Raw genomic sequence first — 24304 nt, forward strand, 5'->3', positions numbered from 1 at the left:
ACAGTCAGACAGACTCCCGCATGTGCCCGACCAGGATCCACCCGGCACGCCCACCAGGGGCAACGCTCTGCCCACCAGGGGGCGATGCTCTGCCCCTCCGGGGCGTCGCTCTGCTGCGACCAGAGCCACTCTAGCACCTGGGGCAGAGGCCAAGGAGCCATCCCCAGCGCCCGGGCCATCCTTGCTCCAATGGAGCCTTGGCTGCGGGAGGGGAAGAGAGAGAGAGGAAGGGGGGGGGGTGGAAAAGCAAATGGGCGCTTCTCCTATGTGCCCTGGCCGGGAATCGAACCCGGGTCCCCTGCATGCCAAGCCAACGCTCTACCGCTGAGCCAACCGGCCAGGGCCGATGTTGGGTATCTTTCCATGCTTATTTGCCATCTATATATTTTTGGTGAGGTGTCTGTTTCACTCTTTTGCCCATTTTAAAATTAGGTCATTTATTTTCTTGCCATTAAGTTTTAAGAATTCTCTGTGCATTTTGGCTAAAGTCCTTTATGGGTTAGGTTTCTTGCAAGTATTTCCTCTGAATCTGTGGCCCATCTTCTCTTTCTTTTTAAAATGTTTTATTGATTGCTTTTAGAGAGACAGAGAGGAAGAAAGGAGGGAGAGAGAGAGAGAGAGAGAGAGAGAGAGGGAGGCATTTATTTATTGTTCTACTCATTGGTTGCTTCCTGTATGTGCTTCCTGTCTATGCCCTGACCAGAGCTCAAACCAAATCCATGACCTTGGTGTTTTGGGAGGATGCTCTAATTGACTGAACTTTTCCTATATTTTTCTTTGGGGGGAGTGTATGTATGCCAGATCTATTTTAAAATAAAACCAGTTTACCCCCCCCAAATGAGAAACCAAAGTGTGACATAAACTTGGAGAAATGTGCTCCCCAACTTTTTTTTTATTTTTTATTTTTTTATTATTATTATTATTTTTTGTATTTTTCTGAAGTTGGAAATTGGGAGGCAGTCAGACAGACTTCTGCATGCCCCCTACCGGGATCCACCCGGCATGCTCACCAGGGGCTAATGCTCCGCCCATCTGGGGCGTTGCTCTGTTGCAACCAGAGCCATTCTAGGGCCTGAGGCAGAGGCCACAGAGCCATCCTCAGCGCTTGGGCCAACTTTGCTCCAATGGAGCCTCGGCTGTGGGAGGGGAAGAGAGAGACAGAGAGGAAGGAGAGGGGCAGGGGTGGAGAAGCAGATGGGCGCTGGGAACCCGGGACTCCCACACGCCAGGCCGACGCTCTACCACTGAGCCAACCGGCCAGGGCCCCAACCTTTTATTTTATTTTATTTTTTACAGAGACAGAGAGAGAGTCAGAGAGAGGGATAGACAGACAGGAACGGAGAGAGATGAGAAGCATCAATCATCAGCCTTTCGTTGCGACACCTTAGCTGCTCATTGATTGCTTTCTCATATGTGCCATGACCGTGGGCCTTCAGCAGACCGAGTAACCCCCTGCTGGAGCCAGCAACCTTGGGTCCAAGCTGGTGAGCTTTGCTCAAACCAGATGAGCCCGTGCTCAAGCTGGTGACCTTGGGGTCTCGAACCTGGGTCCTCCACATCCCAGTCCGACGCTCTATCCACTGTGCCACTGCCTGGTCAGGCCCAACCTTTTATTTTTAAATCAGGTAAATGTCAGTTTGGATTTAATCAGACTGTGACCACAGCCTGAACTAGCTTGGGTGCAGTTATTATGAGGAATGTTTCTGTTTCCCATCTCCCTAGCAAGTGCTCTAGTGTGTATTGATGGAATTGGTAGTTTGGAAAATACTTCTTATATAACATGTACCCTTTGTACAAATTTCTTTAAGAGCCTACTTTTGTCTCATAGCTTAATTCTGGACTCTTAGGAAAAGGGGTTTTTAGGCTGATAATTGTGTCAGGTAAGAAGAGGAATTAAGGAATGCCTGTCATAGTAAGAAATTCCTGTCTTAGTAAGAAAAAACAAAACTCCAAACCCATGAAAACTGAGAATAAACTTCGGTCTGAAGAGACACTTACTGTTAAATATAATTTTTCTTATTTTTGACTGTGTTCTCCATCACACCTCTTACCTTCCCTACCACCCCTATACCCCAACCTTTTATTTAGTCTGGTTACTTTGAAAAGGTTGAATGTTGGTCTTTTTTCATTCATTATTCAATTTTTGTTACTTCCAGTCCTGCCTTCCTCCAGGAGGGAGAGCAGCACTTGTCTTGTCCAGACTGGGAGTGTCTGGTGGCAGTTCCCACCGTGGACACAAGCACAGCTCTGTGCTGCCTCTGTTCCTTGCACAGCTGACCTGAGTGTTACAGCTTGGAGTGAGGGGGGGGACATGCACAGGACTCTTTGATGCAAACAAGGACTGTTTGCATTGAATGTCCCTTGGCTGACATTTGGCCAAAGGACACAGGATTCTTTTTTGAGAAGGTTCTGTCCAACTTCTGAAGCTAATCACCACTTTCTATCATGTCTGTCTGTTCGGCAGCATAATTAAGCATGCTTGTCTCCTGGTGCTGACAGGTTATTGGATCTTGCTGGGAGAGCTAGGTTGTTTCCATGGCTCTGCCTTACCTGATGTGATCTTGGCCAGATCTCTAGGTTTCCTGGTCTGGTTCTTCCTTTTGAGAATGAGGGAGAGAAATAATTATACCTAATTTTATCCATTTCAAGAAATATTTGAGGGCTTATTATGTGGGGAAGCCACCAAAGTGGAGAAAACACTATGTTCCCAGTGAGAGCTTATGTTTAGGAAGGGTTAGGGAGGGAGAGAGCAAACAATAAGATACAAATTCTTTATTTTATTTCTTGATTTACAGAGAGGGTGGGGTGAGTGAGAAGTACCAACTCATAGCTGCTTCACTTTAGTTGTTCATTGATTGCTTGTCCTTTGTGCCTTGACCTGGCAAGCCCAGAGTTTTGAACTGGTGACCTCAGCATTCCAGGTTTATGCTTATTCCACTGTGCCACCACAGGTCAGGCTAAGATGCAAATTCGTATAACCATGGTTGTAGTTTAAAAACTGGTATTAGGCAGACTAAGATGAGGAAAATACCTGAAAGTCACACAAAGTGACATAGTAATAATTCTTTCTGAGCTCTTAACAATGATCTTATAAAGTAGACACAGTCGATTTCCCCATTTTATAGATGAAAATACCAAGGCTCAAAGAGGTTGAGCAACCTTTCTAAGGCTACAGAGCCAGAGACTGAATCCATGTAGGTGGTCTGGCTCTAACCACTACAAGTTAGGGAGAGATTGTTTCCTGCTGTTTCTTGAGGAGGAACAGAATGGCAGGAGAGGAACAACATAGGGTGCTGCCTTCCTGGGGGTGCAGAGCAGCAGCCCTTCTTGGCTGGAGTTAGCAGACAGGTCAGGAAGTGGAAGTGAGAGAGCCTTGGGCTACACTGTGTGGAGTGTGGCCTTCTCTGGAGACCTGTAGAGTCAACCAGGGGTTTCTGAACAAGAGAATAAATGGAATGGCAGCTATATTCCTTTTTTAAAAATTATTTAAAAAAATAATTTTTAAAGTTTTTATTAGTTTAAAAATTTTAAACATTTTAAAGTTTTTAGAGAGACAAGAGAGAGAGAAATACTCATTTGCTATTCCACCTATTTGTATTATCATTGGTTCTTTTTATTCTTATTTATTTATTTATTTTAGATGAGAAGAAGGGAGATAGTGAGGCAGATTTCCTCATGTGCCCCAACTGGAATCCACTTGACAACCCCGTCTGGGCCAGTGCTTGAGTACTGAGCTATTTTTAGTGCCTGAGGCTGATGTGCTCCAACAGAGCTATCCTTAGTGCCCCAACCCATCGAACAGTGGCTGTGGGAGGGGAAAAGTGAGAGAAGGGGGAGAGGGAGGAAGAAAAAGCCAGATTGTTGTTTCTCCTGTGTGCCCTGACTGGGGATCTAACTTGGGACGTTCATATGTGGGCTGATGCTCTATCCACTGAGGCACCAGCCAGGGCCTATTGGTTGGTTCTTACACATGTCCTCACCAGGGACAGAACCTGCAACCTTGGCATGTTTGGAGGAACTCTAACCAAATCAGCTACCTGGCCAGAGCCTTAAAAAAAAAAAAAAAAAAAAAAGCCTGATCAGGCAGTGGCACAGTGGATAGAACGTCAGATTGGGACGCAGAGAGGACCCAGGTTCAAAGCCCCGAGGTCACCAGTTTGAGTGTGCTCTCATCTGGCTTGAGTGTGGGCTCACCAGCTTGAGGGCCCTCACTGGCTTGAGTGTGGGATTATAGACATGACCCCATGGTCACTGGCTTGAGCCCAAAGGTCACTGGCTTGAAGCCCAAGGTGCAGGCTTGAGCCCAAGGTGCTGGCTTGAGCCCAAGGTCACTGGTTTGAGCAAGGGGTCACTCGGTCTGCTGTAGCCCCCTGTCAAGGCACATATGAGAAAGCAATCAATGAACAACTAAGGAACCGCAACAAAGAATGTTTCTCATCTCTCTCCCTTTCTGTCTGTCTGTTCCTCTCTGTCCCTCTCTCAGACTCTCTCTCTGTCTCTTGTCAAAACAAAAAATTGAAAAAAATTTATTAATTTTAGAGAGAGGAAGGGAGGGTAGTGAAGGGAGGGAGAGAAGGAGAAACATTGATTTGTTGTGCAACTTGTTTGTGCATTCCCTCAACCTTGGTATGTTGGGAGGACCCTCTAATCAACTGAGCTATTTGGCCAGGCCTGGCAACCATGTTCTAGCATTGATCTTGCAGTGAGTGCCATGTAGGTGCATGGAACTGGTAAGAGTCTACCTCGGTGATGTGGCAATGGCAACGAAAGGGAAGAAGTAAAAGGAAGGACTTCAGAAATGATTTGATTGAAAGGGGTGAGGAAGGGTCAGTGCTGACTCTAGGGTTTGAGCCTGATGAGTAAGAACAGGGAAGCCTTAACAGAAATGGACAGTGACTGGAGGAGCTGATCTGTAACAAAGATTTGGGAAGAGAAGAAAGTTTTCCCATATGACAGCGGTTCTCAACCTGTGGGTTGCGACCCCGGTAGGGGTCGAACGACCAAAACACGGGTCGCCTAAAGCCATCGGAAATACATATTTCTCAACTATGGGTCGCGACCCCGATGGCTTTAGGCGACTCCTGTGTTTTGGTCGTTCGACCCCCGCCAGGGTCGCGACCCACAGGTTGAGAACCGCTGCCATATGACCAGGGCCAGATATGTTACAAATGGAAATTCATTTAGTCTTGACAACAGTCTTTCAAGGTAAGTTGTTTTACCCATTGTATAGATGAGGACACTAAGACTCAAAGAGGAGAAATAACTGTCTTGGTGGGCATTTAGTATATAAGAGGCAAACTTCTCTATTTGAAACCAAGTTTGAGCCCTCACTGGCTGGTTCAATGGATGGAGTGTCTGCCCGATGTATGGATGTCCGGGTTCAATTCCTCGTCAGGGCACACAGGAGAAGTGCCTATCTGCTACTCTTCCCCCTCCCTCTTCTCTCTCTCTCTCTCTCTCTTCCCCTCCTGCAGCCAGTGACTCATCCAGCATTGCCCTGGGTGCTGAGAATAGCTTGTTGGTCTAAGCTGTCAGCCTCAGCCACTGAAAAGAGCTCAGTTGATTTGAGCATCAGCTCTAGACAGGGTTGCTGGGTGGATCCCGGTAGGGGAACATGCAGGAATCTGTCTCTCTGTCTCCCTTCCTCTCACTTAAAAAAGAAACCAGATCTGTTGATGACTTAACAAGTGCTATGCCCCCTCCATTCCTTCAGCTGCCTCCTGTCCTGTCCTGTGCCCCATGTGACATACTGGGTAGCTTTTTAGGACTGGAAGGGGCTATTAAGTTCCTCAGTTGCAATGATGGGTATATCATTAGACATGGACCTGGAGTGCAGGTGAGGGATTGGGCAAGAGGTTCAAATTTGTGACATCTCTGGACGGACAGAGGAGGGGTTTATTTAAAACTATGGGAAGGGGCCAAATGATTGAAGGGGAGGGAGAGGGAGAAGAAAGGTAAGTAAGAATTTTGAAGGCTGACCTGTTTTAGGAGTTAAGAAGAGGAGACTCAGGGCAGTGAGTGAAATATGAAAATTACTAAGACGGAGCAGAACCCTGGATGCAAAGGAAGGAGAGAATATCCAAGGCGAGCACCTCAGCAGGACTTCTGTAGTGATGGCCTGCATCCCGATATATGTGCCACACGCACTTGACAGTGTTGGTGAGGTCAAAGAAGAGACCGCCTGATTTGGAAGATTGAAAATTATAGCTGATACTAATGTGAGCCTGACTCACTAAATGTTAACAATTAATGACTTTCCCTGAGATGGCTCACATCTGGGTAGCCCACGGTTCACTGGGACCCTGATGTGTGTGGGGACAATGTTAGCACACTGACACCTGTCCCTCTTTTTCCCAACAGCCTGTAAGACTGGCCAAAAAATGGCACTGCAGAAGCAAATGTATTATAGTATGATTATTAATTTTAGACTTTTAATAAATGACAGTGCAGAAGAAAGGGACAGACAGGAAGGGAGATGAGAAGTATCAACTCATAGTTGTGGCACCTTAGTTGTTCATTGATTGCTTTCTCATAAGTGCTTTGACCTGGGGGCTCCAGCCAAGCCAGTGACCCCTTGCTCAAGTCAGCAACTTTGGGCTCAAGCCAGAGACCATGGGGTCATGTCTATAATCCCACACTCAAGCTGGAGAGCCTGTGCTCAAGCCAGATGATCCCATATTCAACCGATAGCCTTGGGGTTTCTAACCTGGGCCCTCAGCGTCGCAGGCCGACTCTCTATCCACTGTGCTTACCGCCTGGCATACGGTTTCCACTTTTTTTTTTTCTAATGAGAGGTTCACAGTTTGATTGGAAAAAGGTCTTTAGGCCCTGGCCAGTTTGTTCAGTGAATAGAGAGTCTTCAGCTTGAATCCCTCATCAGGGCACACAGGAGAAGCCACCAACTGCTTCTCCGTCCCTCTCCCCTCCCTCTTCTCCTGCATCTAGTGGCTCAACTGCTTCGCATCTTCCCCATAAGGGGGTTGTTGGGTGGATACTGGTCCCAGCGCATGCAGGAGTCTGTCTCACTATCTCCCCATCTCACTTAAAAAAAAAAGAAAAGAAAAAAGTTCTTTAAAGATTATTTTATTTTTATTATTATTATTATTATTTTTTTGTATTTTTCTGAAGCTGGAAACGGGGAGGCAGTCAGACAGACTCCCGCATGCGCCTGACCAGGATCCACCCGGCACGCCCACCAGGGGGCGATGCTCTGCCCATCCGGGGCGTCGCTCTGTCGTGACCAGAGCCACTCTAGCACCTGGGGCAGAGGCCAAGGAGCCATCCCCAGTGCCCGGACCATCTTTTGCTCCAATGGAACCTCGGCTGTGGGAGGGGAAGAGAGAGACAGAGAGGAAGGAGAGGGGGAGGGGTGGAGAAGCAGATGGGCGCCTCTCCTGTGTTCCCTGGCCGGGAATCGAACCTGGGACTTCCGCACGCCAGGCCGACACTCTACCACTGAGTCAACCACCAGGGCTAAAGATTATTTTAAAAGAGCATAACCAGCACTAATTTTTCAGGTTGATGTTTTCTAGGCTTTATCAAGGACTGGGAATTATTAAATATTTACCATACCACTCCATTAAGTCAATGCTAATTCAGATGTCTGTTTTCTTTTTTTCTAGCCAACAAAACTTTTTGTTTTCTCTAAGACAAAAAGTAGACAACTCAATACCTCTTACATCAGAGACCGTTACGGAGAATCTCAGGAAGTTGAGTTTGAAGAACATTTTTTACATTTTTTTAGAGGAAAAATGATTGAAATTACAGGAGGAAAAAAAGCAGTGATCTGGGAAGGAACAAGAAAAATGGGAAGGAAAAAGGAGTTTACTGCTGTCGGTAAAGCCAGAGCCATTAGCTGACACAGATGACACAGCTGGTTGGGAGGGTCTGGTGGGAGAGACTGAACGTGAGAGGAATCAGATGACCTGAATGGTGTGCCAGTCTGGCCACCTGCTTCCTAGCTTTGTGAATTCAGCAAGAACTTCTCTCGTCCTCAGATGCCTTAGCTGTTTAATTAGAGACCCCTTTAAGAAATGTTCGACAACAACAAAAAGTTAAATTCTATGATGATCTGTGGGTATAATCTCTTGAGCACAATTTAGCTTGTTGCTGGCCTGCCACCTGGCCCATTTAGCACCACCTCCCACACAGAACGCACATTAAGGTAGGAGCAAAAAGCTGCAGTAGAAACGAGAGTGAATCTGGGAAATAGTTGTCATGGGCCATGATGGCCTAGCCTGGGTGACGCACTGCCTTACTCACCATGAGTGTGAGCTGGGCTCCTTGTGCTGCAGTTTTGTGTCACTCCCAGAATCCCCTTCTTCACTGCGTATTTCTGTGTAATTATTTGCAGGCAGGATGATTTTGCTAACACTCGGAGGATTTGTTAGGAATGAGTTGGTGACTTTGGCCAGATTTAAAATTTTTCCCTTTGAGAAGGGAAGGATTAACTAACAAAACAAAGCATTTTGTGTCCTGGATAGGTGAGGGCTTGATTAATGTGCTTTGACTCACTGCGCAAGTAAGTAGCTGATGGGAGCCGTAAACCTGGGGTCAGACTTGCATAAATGAGCTATCCCCTGGCCCTGGCCGGTTGGCTCAGTGGTAGAGCGTCGGCCTGGCGTGCAGAAGTCCCAGGTTCGATTCCCGGCCAGGGCACACAGGAGAGGCGCCCATCTGCTTCTCCACCCCTCCCCCTCTCCTTCCTCTCTGTCTCTCTCTTCCCCTCCCGCAGCCGGGGCTCCATTGGAGCAAAAAGATGGCCCGGGCCCTGGGGATGGCTTCTTGGCCTCTGCCCCAGGCGCTAGAGTGGCTCTGGTCACGACAGAGCGACGCCCCAGATGGGCAGAGCATCGCCCCCTGGTGGGCGTGCCGGGTGGATCCTGGTCAGGCGCATGCGGGAGTCTGTCTGACTGCCTCCCCGTTTCCAGCTTCAGAAAAATGCAAAAAATGCAAAAAAAAAAAAAAAAAAAGAGCTATCCCCAGGAGGCAGTATTTGAGGCTTGAAGAACAACTTGACTCCCTCTTCATGCACCTGCTGCATAACATGAGTGATTAGGGAGCGAAAGCAGGTGAACTAGTGATGCTGGGAGCACCCGACACCAGTGTGTACTAGCAAGCACAGCAGGCTCTGGTGGGTGTGGAGAAAGAGGATTGGAACAAAAGTTGAAATGTCAGTGATTTAAGCTTATGTCTGCCATTAACCTCTCTGGGCCTTTATTGCCTGACTCACCTATAAAGCAGGGTGCTAGCCGAGGTCAGCAGACGGGAGCAGGCAGGTTGCATTTGCAAGGTTTCTCATCTGGCTCCATCATTCCCTTTTTGAAATGTACTGAAATATTTGTGCTACTGCCTGATTTGGGATTTACAGTCAGTAGCTCCCTTCTTCAGCAGTCCAGCCAAGGGTTCATGGCATCTAGTGATGAAATTGCTCTTACCCCTCCCCCAAAACCACTCTGGGTGATGTCTGAAATACTGCGATCAGGAATAATTCGTACAACCTTGTGGTAGCGGTTTATAACAGGGTGTTTGTTTTCTTTTTGTGCCATGAATCCTTGCAGAGGCTAAGGGAGAGCCCTGAGCCTTCTCAGGAAAGAGTTTCTACAGGCACATTCACAATGTTTTAGGGAGTTTCATAAGGTTTCATGACTCTGAAGAATAAGAACCCATGCTTATGGAATATACCGTTATTCTGCTTGCAAGCTGGTATTGGACTACTGCTCTGGGAAATGCTAGGCACTGGAATTAAAAGGGACATAAGGAACCCAAGGAGCTTGAGCCTGACATGAAAATTAAGGTATTCAAGCAGTCAGTGAGCCCTGGATGTCACGACCTTTTTTTTTTCTTTTCTGTATTTTTCTGAAGTGAAAGGAGGGGAGGCAGAGAGACAGACTCCTGCATGCGCCTGACCGGGATCCACCTGGCATGCCCACCAGGGGGCGATGCTCTGCCCATCTGGGGCATTGCTCTGCTGTAATTGGAGCCATTCTAGCACCTGAGGTGGAGGCCATGGAGCCATCCTCAGCACCCAGGCCAACTTTGCTGCAATGGAGGTTTTGCTGCAGGAGGGGAAGAAAAAGAGAGAAAGAGAGAAAGGAGAGGGGGAAGGGTGGAGAAGCAGATGGATGCCTCTCCTGTGTGCCCTGGCCGGGAATCGAACCCAGGACTTACACACACTGGGCTGATGCTCTACCACTAAGCAAGCCAGCCAGGGCTTCATGACCTTCTTAAAAGAGATGTGTCACCTCCTGGATGGAAACTGTGCCCTATGACAGGTTCTGTGCATCAGACTTACTGTGCACCCTTGACTAAGGAGGAAAATATCTGCGAGTTTTTGGTTTCCAGCCTATGGTGGGACTGTGGTATCTTCAAGCCAGTCACTTTGGAATGTGGTGTGAGTAAATCTGGATGGCAGCTTCAGAGTTTCTCCAAGAAGGACACTGGCTAAATTTACAAGTTCTCGATTTGGACTAGCCAAGTACCTATTCCTGCCAGGGTTCATCTCATAGAGATCATATGTTCATAAGTTATTAGTACATTATCTGTTCATTTACACACGCCTTTACATTTTTCATCCCCTTAGGAGGTCAGTCTGGGGATGACCAATTAGCAATGTGGGACAGTTGCATCTTTTCTCAGTTTGACTTTCCTGGGGATGAGGCATCCCTCTTCCGGAGTTGTCATGCCAGGTCCTCCAGGCAGGTGTATTTCTCCTTGGTCTTGAGTGTAGAGTTGCTGAACTAATGGTGGAATTAAACAAGCACTGGCTGTAGCAGCATTCTTCTCGGAGTTCTTCAGAAATATGAAAGCGGAACCAGGATTCTGATTCTATTTTGGATATAACAGCCATTCCTCTATAACAAAATAAGTTAAAAAAAGACTCAAAAGCATCAAACTTAAGTTTCTTTAGCCACTTTACCCTGCTGCCTCTCCCCCAGTTCCCATGGGTGTTGGATTCAATATTAGGCATTGTAATTACTTCAGATTTGGCATAACTAGTCAAAGCAGGCTGATCCTTTTGTGGAAGTCACTGACATTTTATTATGGTCTGCTCAGAATTTAAATAAATATGATCATCCTTAAATTTCAGGAAAAAATACTTTGTTTTCCATTAAAGTTTTTTGTTAGGAAGTTTTCTAGCAAATACAAAAGCAGACAATGTAATATAATAATACTACACGTGCCACCAGCCAGCTTCAACAGTGACCCATATATAGCCATCCTGTTTATTCTGTATCCCTGCCTTTTTCCTTTTGTCCTGGAATTCTAGACATCATTTCTTTCTTTATTTCATTTTTTTTTAAGTGACAGGAGGGGAGATAGTGAGACAGACTCCTGCATGCACCCTGATAGGGCTCAACCCGGCAACCCCGCTGAGGTCCATGCCTAAATCAACTGAGCTATCCTCAGCACCTGGGCCCAATGCTCCAACCAGTCAAGCCACTGACTGTGAGAGGGGAAGAGAGAGAAGGGGGAGAGGGTGGGGAGAGGCTGCTTCTCATGTGTGCTCTGACTCGGGATTGAACCCAGGACATCTGCATGCTGGCTCAACACTCTATCCACTAAGCAAACCAGCTAGGCCTAGATATCATTTCAAATTCTAGAAATAACATTTCACCTGTAAATATTTCATTATGTACTTCTTAAAGATATAAGAACTCTTTGTAAACTTAACCCCAGTATCAACACCTTAAAAAGCGAACAATTTCTGAATATCAAATACCAGTATTTACAATTCCCCAATTGCCTTGTAATTTATTTTGTAGTTCATTTGAATTTGGATTCAATAAGGTCTAAGCACCAAGGTTAGTTGATACATCTCAAGTTTTTTTACTAAATACGTTTTTCTCTTTTCTATTTTTTTCTTGCCATTTTTCTCATTGTTGAAACTGGAACATGTGTCTTATAGTTTCCTGTGATCTGGGTTTTGCTGATAATGCTATTTTTAAGGAAACAAGATAGCACAAGTATTTTATTTTAAGTATTTATTTTTTAATTAAATAAGAGACAGAGAGGCAAAGACAAACTTCCTCATGTGCCCAACCAGGATCTACCTGACAAGTCCCCTACCAGGTGATGCTCAGTGCATCTGGGGCTGTTGCTCCATTGCTTGGCAATCAAGCTATTTTAGCACCTGAAATGAGGCTATGGAGCTATCCTCAGCACCCAGGGCCAACTTGCACAAACCAAGCCATGGCACATGTGGAAGGAGAAAAGAGAGAAGGGGGAGGGGTGGAGAAAGCAGATGGTCACTTCTGTGTTCTCTGGGAATCAAACCTAGGACTTCCACATGCCAGGCTGACACTCTACTATGGAGCCAACCGGCCAGGTCACAAGTATTTTTTTTTTAAAGTGTTTTTCAGTGTCCGTAAATGTTTCGCTTTATGCTGAAAACAGCCTAGCTATGGAGTTTATATTTTAATCGGACAGGAAAATGGAAGTTATCAGGTGACATCTCTACATTTTATTCCTGCTTTCTCTTTGTTGGAAGACACCGTGGCAGATTATTTGCTGAGGGGTCACTCACCCACTGCTGAACTGAACTGGGAGGAACATGCCAGCCTTTCTTTATCTACAGCGCCAAACAGTTATTCTGGGCAGAGAATCAGAAGAGCAGTTTTTCCTGTTGAATCTGCAGTGGGGAACTGGGGCAACTGAATGTAGGCCTTAAACCCTTTGTTCCCAACCCTTCTCTGTTCTTATTTGTGATGATGAACAATCTCTTAGTGACTGCTCATTCCAGTGGAAATATGATCACAGAATTATCTGGGTTAGAAAAGTCTCCCTGAGGTCACCTGGCCCCATGTAGTAACTTTAATACGGGATTCCAACATCAACTCTCCCAGAACAAAGCTGCTTGTTAACAACTCTCGTCTCCTACATACAACCCTTTGCATTCTGTTTTCTCTTTTGTCCTTCAGTGAAATAGATTATTAAATTGCATTCCTTTCTGCTGTGGAGATGCGTGCCTGTATACACATATGTCTGTGTAGATCTTTAAGGTTAATTTTGATTCATGCTTGCCCTCTACAGAGAGCCCATTCAACAGTTGGATAGAGTAGTGATTTTCAACGCGAGTACCATGAGAATTTTTAAAACATGCAGTACCCAACTATTAATATTTAGTCAGGGGCACTGACCTCTTTTCCCTTAGAGTGTCGAATAAAATGATGACAACAGCCAACACAACGATAGCTGTGTGGTATGAATGAATCAAAATTATACCTATTTTTTTTTTGTCAGGTTGGCAAAATATATTTTTTGGTGCGCCACAGAATTTAAATAGTTTGTGTTCCATGAATTGAAAATGGCTGTGTAGAGGCCTTATGACAAACAAAAGGGTTTATGACTACATTTTGACATATGATGGAATTATCACAGACTGTATTTTTTAGCTACAGTGTGTGTGATGGTTAATTTTATGCATCAATTTGACTGGGCCACACAGGTACATGGATATTGGGTCAAACATTATTCTGGGTGTTTCTGTGGCAGAGTTTTTAGATAAGATTAATATTTAAATTGATGGACTTGGAGTAAAACAGGTTGCCCTCCATAATTGAGGGTGGAAGTCCCCCACTCAGGTGAAGGCCTGAACAGAACAAAAAGACTGATTTCCCTGAGCAAGGAGGAATTCTCCAGCAGGGCTTCGGACTGAAACTACAGCATCGGCTCTGAGTCTCCAGTCTGCTGGGCCACCCTGCAGGTTTTGAATTTGCCAGTGACCAGAATCCTATGAGCCGCTTCCTTAATAACTTTCTGTTGGTTTTGTTTCTCTGGAGTACCCTGAACAAAAAGTGTGAAACCAGCCAAAGAAGTATAATACCCCAGATTTCTGTGGCTGGCTATTTTTGAAGTGGTTTTTTTTAATTTTTTTTATTTTTATTTTTATTTATTCATTTTAGAGAAGAGAGAGAGAGAGAGAGAAGGGGGGAGGAGCAGGAAGCATCAACTCCCATTTGTGCCTTGACCAGGCAAGCCCAGGGTTTTGAACCAGCGACCTCAGCATTCCAGGTCGACGCTTGATCCACTGCGCCACCACAGGTCAGGCCTGAAGTGGTTTTTTATGTTAAAGAAATTGACATCAGAAAAATGAGCATTTGAACATAACTCTTCTAGCATACCGCCGTTCAATTCCTGACCTGGTCACTTTCCCTCTCTGAGCCTCAGTTTCCTGTCTGTAGAAGGAGTTTGAGATAAGTCTATGACTCCATGAAATACAACTGTTGAACATTTGAACATGCTGAGGGAGTATCTAAAGATAATTCTCCTGAGGGCTGCTTGGTGCTGGGTAAGGAAAGAAGCTGAGGGTGTGTACAGGTCATGGTGATGCCAAGGGGGGTGAGGAATCATGACGAGGAGGATTCTCTGTAGCACGTACAACATTCTAAGTGTAAAGTAGGGATAATTGAATTTCTGCCTAAAAACTTTTATCTTTTGAGGGCAGATGGTCTCACTTTCTCATCTAAGGGCAGATGGTCTCACTTTTCATGGTTCTTAGAATCTCTCTGCACTGCAATAATTCTTACTGTGTGCTGGTGAAGGCTTGGCAGCTCTGACAAGCTGAGGTCCTCTGGCCAAACTGAGGGGCCCCGGCCCAACCAGCAGACAGGAAATGCCTGACCCCAAGGACATAGTGCTATTCTTGACCCTGGAGATTGGAAGGAGTCTCTCAGGCTACCTCTGGCCAGTGGGGTTGTAAGCTGATTTCTCAGTTGCCTTGGTTTTGAGCCTTTCTCTTTTTTCAGCTTGGACTTCCTCTCAGGTGAAAAAGCAGTAACCACAAGGAGGAAATCACATGATTTTAGCTTCTCCTGTCTGGAGCGTGGTTAATACTTAGCTTTCTGTCTGAATTAACATTCACCTTGTACAGCAGTCTATCTGAGTCTGGCACTTTGGGTTGGGCAGTCTGGGTCTGGAACTGGGGAATTCAGCTGCCACCACGGATGTGGACAACTTCTCCTGGCAGTGTCCCCTGCAAATTGGTGCGGTGGATTTCTTTGCCCTCAGGGTTCCTTCTGACCAGAGTGCGGAGGCAGGACCCTCATGGCCATGTCCTCTGAGAGGCTAGTTGACTGTTTACTCATTTGGTACTGAAGACAGACAAATGATTAACCCCCTGTAATCCCTGGTTAGCCCCCCGTTATGGTCATGAGTTCAGCCTTTGGAACCGCAGAGAAATTGTTTTCCAGCCTTCTATCCAGCCGGGCGGCCTGGCCTGGCCTCTGCATAGACACCCTCCCTTGGGAGAGTGCGGTGCATTGGGGCGTGGGAAGGGGCTTGCTGTGGGGAGGTAAGGCGGGGACCAGCGAGAGGACAGGGAGACAGGAAAGGAGCTGCAGGCCCAGAGGAGGCAGAGAGGGAGCTAGCTGCTCCTGGCCAGCGCCTGCCCGCTTCCTTCCCCAACTTGACGGCCCCACTGCAGGCCTGGCCCAAGGCCATGTGACAGTGGCCTTGGCACATGACTCCGCGGCATTGCCTAGTGCAGGGGTCCCCAAACTTTTTACACAGGGGGCCAGTTCACTGTCCCTCAGACCATTGGAGGGCCGGACTAAAAAAAACAACTATGAACAAATCACTGTGCACACTGCACGTATCTTATTTTAAAGTAAAAAAACAAAATGGGAACGAATACAATATTTAAAATAAAGAACAAGTAAATTTAAATCAACAAACTGACCAGTATTTCAATGGGAACTATGCTCCTCTCACTGACCACCAATGAAAGAGGTGCCCTTTCTGGAAGTGTGGCGGGGGCCGGATAAATGGCCTCAGGGGGCCACATGTGGCCCACGGGCTGTAGTTTGGGGACCCCTGGCCTAGTGTGTGGGTGGGTAGGGGAGTGGCAGAGGTCTTTGCTCAGACTTCTGGCTCCTTCCTCTCACCATTCTGCGGGCAGAGGCTGCTAGTTGGGTCCCTCCTGGCCTCGCTGATGACATGCCCTCCCTTGCTGCTTCTATGTCCCAAAAAACTGGGGGAATGGGAAATGGGATGGCAGGGAGCCAGAAATGCTGGTCTGAGTCCTGACTCTACTTGGGAGTTGTCACCTGGAGCTCAAGTTGCTAAGCCTCAGCCCTCTTCACATGTAAAACAGGGTGGATGACTCTCATGGAATTATTGGAGGCAAATGAGAGGGACCTGCTCAAGTGCTGTATCAGCTGCCTTGGCTGACCTGTGGGTGACCAGCTCACAGCAAAGGCCCAGAGGTCTGTGAGCCCCTCCCTCCCCACGGCCATCCCTGGCCGGAAGGTGCCAAGATAGGGTGGGGTCCTGTGCCAAGAGAGTCAGTCGGTGGTTTATCTTTTAGGAAGGTAGAGGAGAAGTGTGCACTTGTCTGCCCCAACCCCTTTGCAGGAAATTAGGTCAAATTTATAAAGTGATAGGGTCGTTGCTGTTGGTAAGGCCCAGGTGTCTGGGTAACCCCAGTGGGGACCTTTGGGAAAATGTGCCAATAAACTCATTTCAATTCTGGCTCTGCTGCTGGCTTTACTTCCCCCACCTCATTCCTTCTTTCCTTTTCTCCCTCCCCTTTTTTCCATCAAACTTTATCATATTTTCTTCCACTCTGTAGTATTATTTTCAAACCTACCTGATTCAAATGGAGTTGAGTTTGTCTAGAAAGCATTTTAGCATTTTCCTAGTGACTTTATAGGGTAATAAACATTACTTTTTTTTGAGTTGGGGAGTACGGGGTGGGAGGAGGGGACATGAACATATTGCAAGTTCTAAAACCTAGGATTTGAATGGTCTTGGCAAAGTTGGCTGATGCCACCCTGAAGTGATCTGTATCTAAGAGAAAAGTGTGGTGGTGGTGACGGTGTCATTGGTGGTGATGGTGATGGTGTTGTTGTTGTTGTTGTTCATGGTGTGTGTCTGGGGACCTTGCAGCTTGCTGCTGTGCCTGTTAAGTAAGCAAGCTGCCACTGAAATGTCTAATGAAACTGACAACAGTGCCTCCCTGGATTGACTGACCTGCACGTCATACGATAAACTAGAACAGTGGTTCTCAACCTTTCTAATGCCGTGACCCCGCAATACAGTTCCTCATGTTGCGGTGACCCCAAACCAAAAAATAATTTTGGTGGCTACTTCATAGCTGTAATTTTGCTACAGTTATGATTCGGAATGTAAATACCTGATATGCATTATGTATTCTCATTGCTACAAATCAAACATAATTTAAACATAGTGATTAATCACAAAAACAATATTTAATTACATATTGAGAAATATTTATTACTAATGGACCTCCTTACCTAGTGTATTGGGGCTACTATTCTGTAAATAGCTGCTTAACTAATGGATCTGTTTTTTCCAGATTAGTGGCAATTTTTCCATATAGAACAGTGTGAACTACGTCATAGGATACACTGCAGTTTCTGCACAGCATGGTATCTTTCAGGGCTCTTTCACACTATAAAGCAGCAATTTCTGCGGTGGAATCCACATCTCATTTACTTCAATGGGAGACCCATTGGATTCCGCAGAAGAGAGATCCCCTGTACGGCAGAAATGCAGTTCCGACACATTTCTTCCTCTCCTATTCAAGTCAATGGGAGGCCGCAGCAGATTCCGCTCAAATATAGAGCATGTTGCTTAATTATTTCCACGCTAGAACTTTTCCTAGAGCAGAAAAATTCCAAAGGTGGAATCTGCCACCCCCAATAGACTTCTATAAGGAGGCAGATCTTTTACACTGCAGAATCCAGATCTTTTACACTGCAGAATCCACACAGCAGATTTCTCAGTGTGAGGCCTCTTTCAGTCTATTGGGGGTGGCGGATTCCACCTTTCGAGTTTTTCTGCTCTAGGAAAAGTTCTAGCGTGGAAAAAATTAAGCAACATGCTCTATATTTGAGCGGAATCTGCTGCGGCCTCCCATTGACTTGAATAGGAGAGGAAGAAATGTGTCGGAAACTGTCATTTCTCCGCCTCTCATTGAAATCAGAAGGAGGCTGTGGCGGATTGTGTGGTAACCCGAGATTCTCCGGAGCTCTCTTCCACAAAATCCTCCGCACTCCCAATGAAATCAATAGGAGGTGGATTCAATGCCGGAAATCGCTGATTTCAGCAGTTTCCTCATTTGGAATATGGGAAAATAGTGGGAGATATGGGAGATAATTATACATTGGGGAACAGTGTGAACTACATCTTATAGTGGTCTCTTATAGTATAAGACCGATGTAGTTCACACTGTGTAAATGTATAGTGCTTTGTGTAAGTGTAAGCTGCTTTGTGTACTGTGTAATGATTACACACAAAGCACCTTATGCTTACACAGTATTGTGTGTATAGTGTGTGTACTGTTTTTAAATTATAAACCTTTTTTACACCAGCAGGCTGTCTCGCAGGCTCGCTTCCCCCGCCCCTTAGGCCCCCGGACGGATGATGCAATCACATCTGCGCATGACCGCAGGCATTCAGTTTGGAATGCACGTCCATAATGGCGTGTGTTCAAGCTGAATAGCACTGCTACAGACGGTAGTGCGGCTTCTTAGCGGCTAAAGCCATCGGAAATATGCCGGGGTCGCGACCCACAGGTTGAGAACCGCTGAACTAGAAGATTCAGACCCAACCTCCTCATCAAACAGAAGCTCAGAGGGGGCGGATACTTGAAGTCACACAGCACAGTGTGATAGCCCTGGTTTTAGGATGTAGCTGACCAAAAACAAGGGCTATCATCCATTGCTGCTAATTCAGGGATTAGAATTCTAGATGCAGAATTAATCTTGTCTGCCTGACTGCTCCCACCGCTACCTCTATCTCTGTGGGACACCTCTTAAAAGGCTTTTTCTCCTTAAATATCTCTCCTTCTGGAGGGAGAAGAGCTCCCTTACAGATGGTTTATGTCAGAGTTTGTTGAATCACCTACCTTATTCAGCTGTAGACATATACTTTCTGTATAGAGGATGGGTTGTCAACATCTCCAAACTATATGGAACTGAACCTTGTTTTCTTTGCCCCAGATCCCCAAGAAACTAGCCCCTCCCTGGCTCTTGTCTCCACAGGTAGGCTAGTCATTAATACAGCTGGTCAGCTCTGCTTGTCCTGGCCAAAAGCCATTCTTGGCAAATAGAGCTGTGACCCTCAATTTAGAAGGTGTGTGTTTATAATTTTTTTTTTTTTTTGTATTTTTCTGAAGCTGGAAACGGGGAGAGACAGTCAGACAGACTCCCGCATGCGCCTGACCGGGATCCACTCGGCACGCCCACCAGGGGCAATGCTCTGCCCACCAGGGGGCGATGCTCTGCCCCTCCGGGGTGTTGCTCTGTCGCGACCAGAGCGACTCTAGCGCCTGGGGCAGAGGCCAAGGAGCCATCCCCAGCGCCCGGGCCATCTTTGCTCCAGTGGAGCCTCGGCTGCGGGAGGGGAAGAGAGAGACAGAGAGGAAGGAGAGGGGGAGGGGTGGAGAAGCAGATGGGCGCTTCTCCTGTGTGCCCTGGCCGGGAATTGAACCCGGGACTTCTGCACGCCAGGCCGAAGCTCTACCACTGAGCCAACCGGCCAGGGCCTATAATTTTTTAAATTAAGAAGTTAGCTAAATTTTTATAACTACCAATTACCATGTCTCTACTGTGTGGCAGCTACTTTTACAAAAATATTGTATGATTGGAGGAAGCATACTTGTTTTTATGGGTGCTGACTTTGAGGTTCAGCAAAGCTAAGTAACTTGCATAGAGTAGCTGACAGAGAGCAGTGGCTTTGAACCTAGGTCAGTCTAGCCACAAAGCTGTCACAGTGACTCTTTGTTCAACCTGGCCTTGCTTAAGAAAATATGTTGCTAGTTTTTATTTTGAGAATGAATTGGAAAGTAGCTGGAACAAAATGTGCTTAGATAGCTGTTGACAGTGTCTAGATAACGTTTCTGAAAATTAAAGTCTTCTGGATTGAAGTAATCACAACTCGTCCTCATCTTCCTTTTTGTTGCCTCTAGAATAATCATAGGTTTGTTATTCTTTTATGTGTCTTGTCAGGTTTAAAACAAAGTTGGCGCTTTTCGCTGATAAAAATAAATCTTTACTGTGAATACACAGATATTCACAAAAAGGAAAAGTCTTGATTACCATACCAGCTTCTGGTTAAGAATGTGGACACTGGAGCTAGACCACAGGGGTTTGAATCCTGCTCTGCCACTTAAGATCTTATGGTCTTGAGCTAGCCTCTTTACTTCTGTGCCTATTTTTTTCATCTCTGAAATTGAAAATAATACCTTGCTTCTTTGGTGTGTGTGTTGTTAAAGATTAAATGATATAGAGCTCCTCGATTCCTGGTCAGGGCATACAAGAGAAGCAACCAACTGCTTCTCCACCCCTCCCCCTTCTTTCTCTTTCTCTTCCCCTCCTGCAGCCATGGCTCTAATGGTTCCAGCAAGCTGGACCTGGGCACTGAGGATGGCTCCATAGCCTTGCCTCAGGCACTAAAATAGCTTGGTTGCCGAGCAATGGAGCAGCACATGGGCAGAGCATCGCCTGGTAGGGGACCTGCCAGGTGGATCCTGGTCAGGGTACATATGGGAGCCTGTCTGTCTGCCTCCAGCCTCTCACTTAAAAAAAAATGATAACAGAGCTCCTAGAAGTGACCAAGAGGTGTTTAATATTTTAATAATCTTCTAGTTTTCCTCTCTGGACCTGTGTATACCTGTGTATGCTAGTGTGCATATACTAATAGACATAATGAGACTATTTTTAAACCAACCAGTTCCTATCTAATAATATATTGTGACTTCCTTGCCTTACCTCTTAAGAAGCCATTTGCATTACTTCATAGCTGCCTAGAACCCAGTGATGTAGTGTCGTCAATGGGACTGAGCCTACGTTTGGGGCATGCAGATTGCCAGTTCTGCACTAATGTAATGCCTTTTATAATAAACTTGAGCAGAGTAGATGTTGTATACTGAATGGTGTCTCTTTACTGACAGGAGCTGCCCCCTCTTTTCAGAGCATACCTTCTCATGTCTCCCCTGGTATGAATGAGGTCATAGACATGCTTCCTTTGGGAGCCCACACCCTCTTTAACTCGATTGTGGCAACATTGTGAACTTAATATGTCAGCCCTAAGTGAAGACTCAGACTCTTCCCCACCCCCCCCCCCATCCTCCTTTAAAACCAGAAAAACTATGTTTCTTTATTTAGTACCTTTAGTATGAAGCATCTCTTGGTTCCCAATAAGTCATAGATCAGAAAGTCCTTTTGTTTTTGCTGTATCTGAGGTACCTTCTACAAAGGTGCTCTGTCCTTCTCAACTGGGCTTGATGTGAAACCTTAAGCTTCCTGGTTTCCTAGGATGGACCCCAAAACCCCACTTTTCAGGCTAGAGAGCTGTAGCCACTTCTGTACCATTCTGGGCACCATACCCTGCCATTTTAGTTGTATGAGTTTCTGATGACACATATGGTTCTCTTACTGATGTAAAATTCTTGCTGGTTGGTCTCAGATTGGCCAAAAACATTGATTAGTTCCCCCTAAATTTCCTTCCCTCCCTCTGCTGTCTTTATCCACTAGCAAACCAAGAGGTCTTAAAAACACATTTGAAAACCCAACTCTTATCTCTGCACCCCTCACCTTTGGGGTGTATTGCATATGAAAACTCATGGGATGTACCTGTGTACTGCACCAGGAAGCAAGAAGTGATGGATACAAGTGGTTGAGGGTTAGTAGTCCCTTGTGGGATGGACCTCTTAAAAGGTGTATGACTTTAATGGGATTTGTACGCCTAATACTGAGTGTTTGAAACCGGGCATCTTAAACAGAATGCATTCTAAAGGGACTCAGCTGCATTCCAGGACACTGTTGACTGCCCAGTCACAGGCACAGCCATTTTCCTGTGGTAGTGAGGAGAAGGGCTTAGTTTTTCACCCTGATCTACGGAGTATGCATTTCTGAGAAAGGGCATAATAGGTCTTTGGGGCGTTAAGTCAGCCAAAATTTTGGTGGTGCCTGTGTATCTTGAGGTGTGCTCAAATGGCATTAGGACTTAAAAAGAGAAATAATGTGCGTATTCCACATTCAAAAGAGAAACTCTGCTTGACTAGGTGGTGGTGCAGTGGATAGAGCGTTGGACTGGGATGCAGAGAGCCCAGGTTTGAGACCCCGAGGTCGCCAGCTTGAGCGCGGGCTCATCTGGTTTGAGCAAAGCTCACCAGCTTGGACCCAAGGTCGCTGGCTTGAGCAAGGGGTTACTCGGTCTGCTGTAGCCCCCTGGTCAGGGCACATATGAGAAAGCAATCAATGAACAACTGAAGTACCACAACGAAAAACTGATCATTGATGCTTCTCACCTCTCTCCGTTCCTGTCTGTCTGTCCCTATCTATCCCTCTCTCTGACTCTCTCTTTGTCTCTGTTAAAAAAAATAAAAATAAAAAGAGAAACCCCATGTTTATACCACATTTTTAAAACTCAGAGTATCAGTTCCTTGACACAGTAATTTCCAGAGTGCTTTTTATAATATTTGCTTCCAATACCGTGCCTGTGAGGAAGGTTAAAGAGCATTATCCACTTTGCGCTGATGAACACACTGAAACAAGTAGAACCATGTGAAGTGAGGTTAACTGACTTTCTTTGGGCTCTCACGTGAGGCTGGCTCAGCCAGAATGGCTTCTGCTTTCCACTCTGAGTTTCTGGAGAGCCGAGGCTGCCTTGGGGAAGTCCTCAGTGGAGGCAGGAAAAGCTCCCAGCCAAGAAAGGGGCATCTTGCTTAGCCATGTTCTTGTAAGTTCTGTTTGGGGGCTGCTGAGGCAGAGAGAGCTGGACACTTGAAAGTCTTAGTCCAAGATCCTTGACCTATAAACTGCTTGGCTGTCATGAGCTAAGCTGGAGGAGTGATGGATGGCAGAAGTAAATTATTTTTGGCTCCATGGCTCAGTGTTGGCAGGGGGCCCTTTAAATTTGAAATGCAAATTTGACATCTACAAAAGGTTTAGGAATCTGAGGTATTTTTTCCCCTATAGTTCCCATGTTGGCATGTTCTGTAGAGGGGTTTCCGATTATGCCAGGAGCATGCTCTGTTAAGGGCTCTCTACAATTAAAGTATACATATAACTCTGTAATAAGGCTATAGGGATGGCTTCTAACATAGAGGGTCCCCACATTTCTTCCATCCATCCCCAACAGATCTATGAAAGCTTGATCCTCAACACAAAGCCAGGTTGGTGCTGCTCCTAGTGACATGATCCTAGATCAGAAGTTAGTATATGAATGCTTCTGTTATTCTTATGTCGTTTTTTTAAAATTAAATTAATCAAATTATTCATTGGTTTTAGAGAGGAAGGAGGGGGGAGGGAGAGAGAGATAGAGTGAGCACATGCAGAAGATTAGTTGTTCCACTTATTTACATGTACATTGATAGATTGTGCCAGAACCAAGGGGTTGAACTTGCAACCTTAGCTTATCAGGATGATGCCGTTATCAATTGAGCAACCTGACCAAAGCCTATTCTTGTGTCTTGAATGTACTTTTCCTCTGGCTCCTTACAGGTTTACTCCTGATTAGCTAAATCCTCCCAAGATTGCTGTGGGCTTGAGGTCTAATTGACAAATACAAATTGTATGTATTTGTATATATTTAGAGGAGGGCAAGCTTTAATAAAAGTAAGGAATACAGGTAACTTGGAGGCCACAAAATTGGTTTGTACACCACTTTACATCTTACATGTTAGCCTTAGGGTAGTGGGTCTTCTTTTTGAGTATTTTCTGAGTTGTAAAATGAGAATGTCATTAACCCCCCATGGTTAAAGCTACAATACCATGTCAATAGACTCACCCACTTCCCAGGTGGAAACATTTAGTATGGCCTCAGGGTGAGCTGCCACTGTCCTCTGGCCCAGACCAACCTCCTTTGCTCTAGGATGTTTACCTTAAGACATGAGTGGCGCAGAGGTGTGCTGTGCCATCTGAGGCTTGGAACTCTGACCACTTTATTGGACTGTGCCACTGGAATTCAGAGGCAGATGAGGTGAGGGAATAAGGCCAGACTGTTGTGACCTTTATCTGTGTGTTTTGTCCGCAGCAGGGATCCCCAGTTACCTCCTTGTCCCCTTTGTCCCGAATGGAACAAGAAGACAAACAGGGTGTGTGTGAATCCCTGGACTCAGAAGACACAGGGATGGGCTCCGATTTTGAGAACTCTGAGGACAGGGATGGGGACCCACACGAGACAGAAATGGGTTCTAACTCAGAAGACGCAGACAAGAGAGGCAGTGCCCTGGAGCAGGAGATGGGCTCCAACCCAGAGGATGAAGCTCCGAGAGGCCACTCAGAGGAGCAGGAACTAGTGTCTGACATTTGCACAGGTGAGGAAAAAGCTACAG

At 46.0% G+C, this 24304-nt stretch overlaps 1 protein-coding gene across 5 annotated transcripts in view; it reads left to right on the forward strand.

The window, feature by feature from the left end:
- Positions 1-24304, forward strand: part of ZNF697 (zinc finger protein 697) — a 49755-nt gene that overhangs the window by 8673 nt on the left and 16778 nt on the right. For 3 of the 5 annotated variants that reach the window (XR_010750326.1, XR_010750323.1, XM_066377300.1), the window contains exon 2: positions 24004-24286. Coding sequence is in view for 1 of the 5 variants with exons in the window: in XM_066377300.1 (XP_066233397.1) it covers positions 24043-24286 (244 nt within the window). In the remaining 4 variants the exon portion in view is untranslated. The remainder of the gene's footprint in view (positions 1-24003; positions 24287-24304) is intronic. The other 2 variants (XR_010750324.1, XR_010750325.1) reach the window with 1 other exon arrangement.

This window comes from Saccopteryx leptura, chromosome 3 (genome assembly GCF_036850995.1).
Source record: "Saccopteryx leptura isolate mSacLep1 chromosome 3, mSacLep1_pri_phased_curated, whole genome shotgun sequence".
Lineage (NCBI taxonomy): Eukaryota > Metazoa > Chordata > Mammalia > Chiroptera > Emballonuridae > Saccopteryx > Saccopteryx leptura.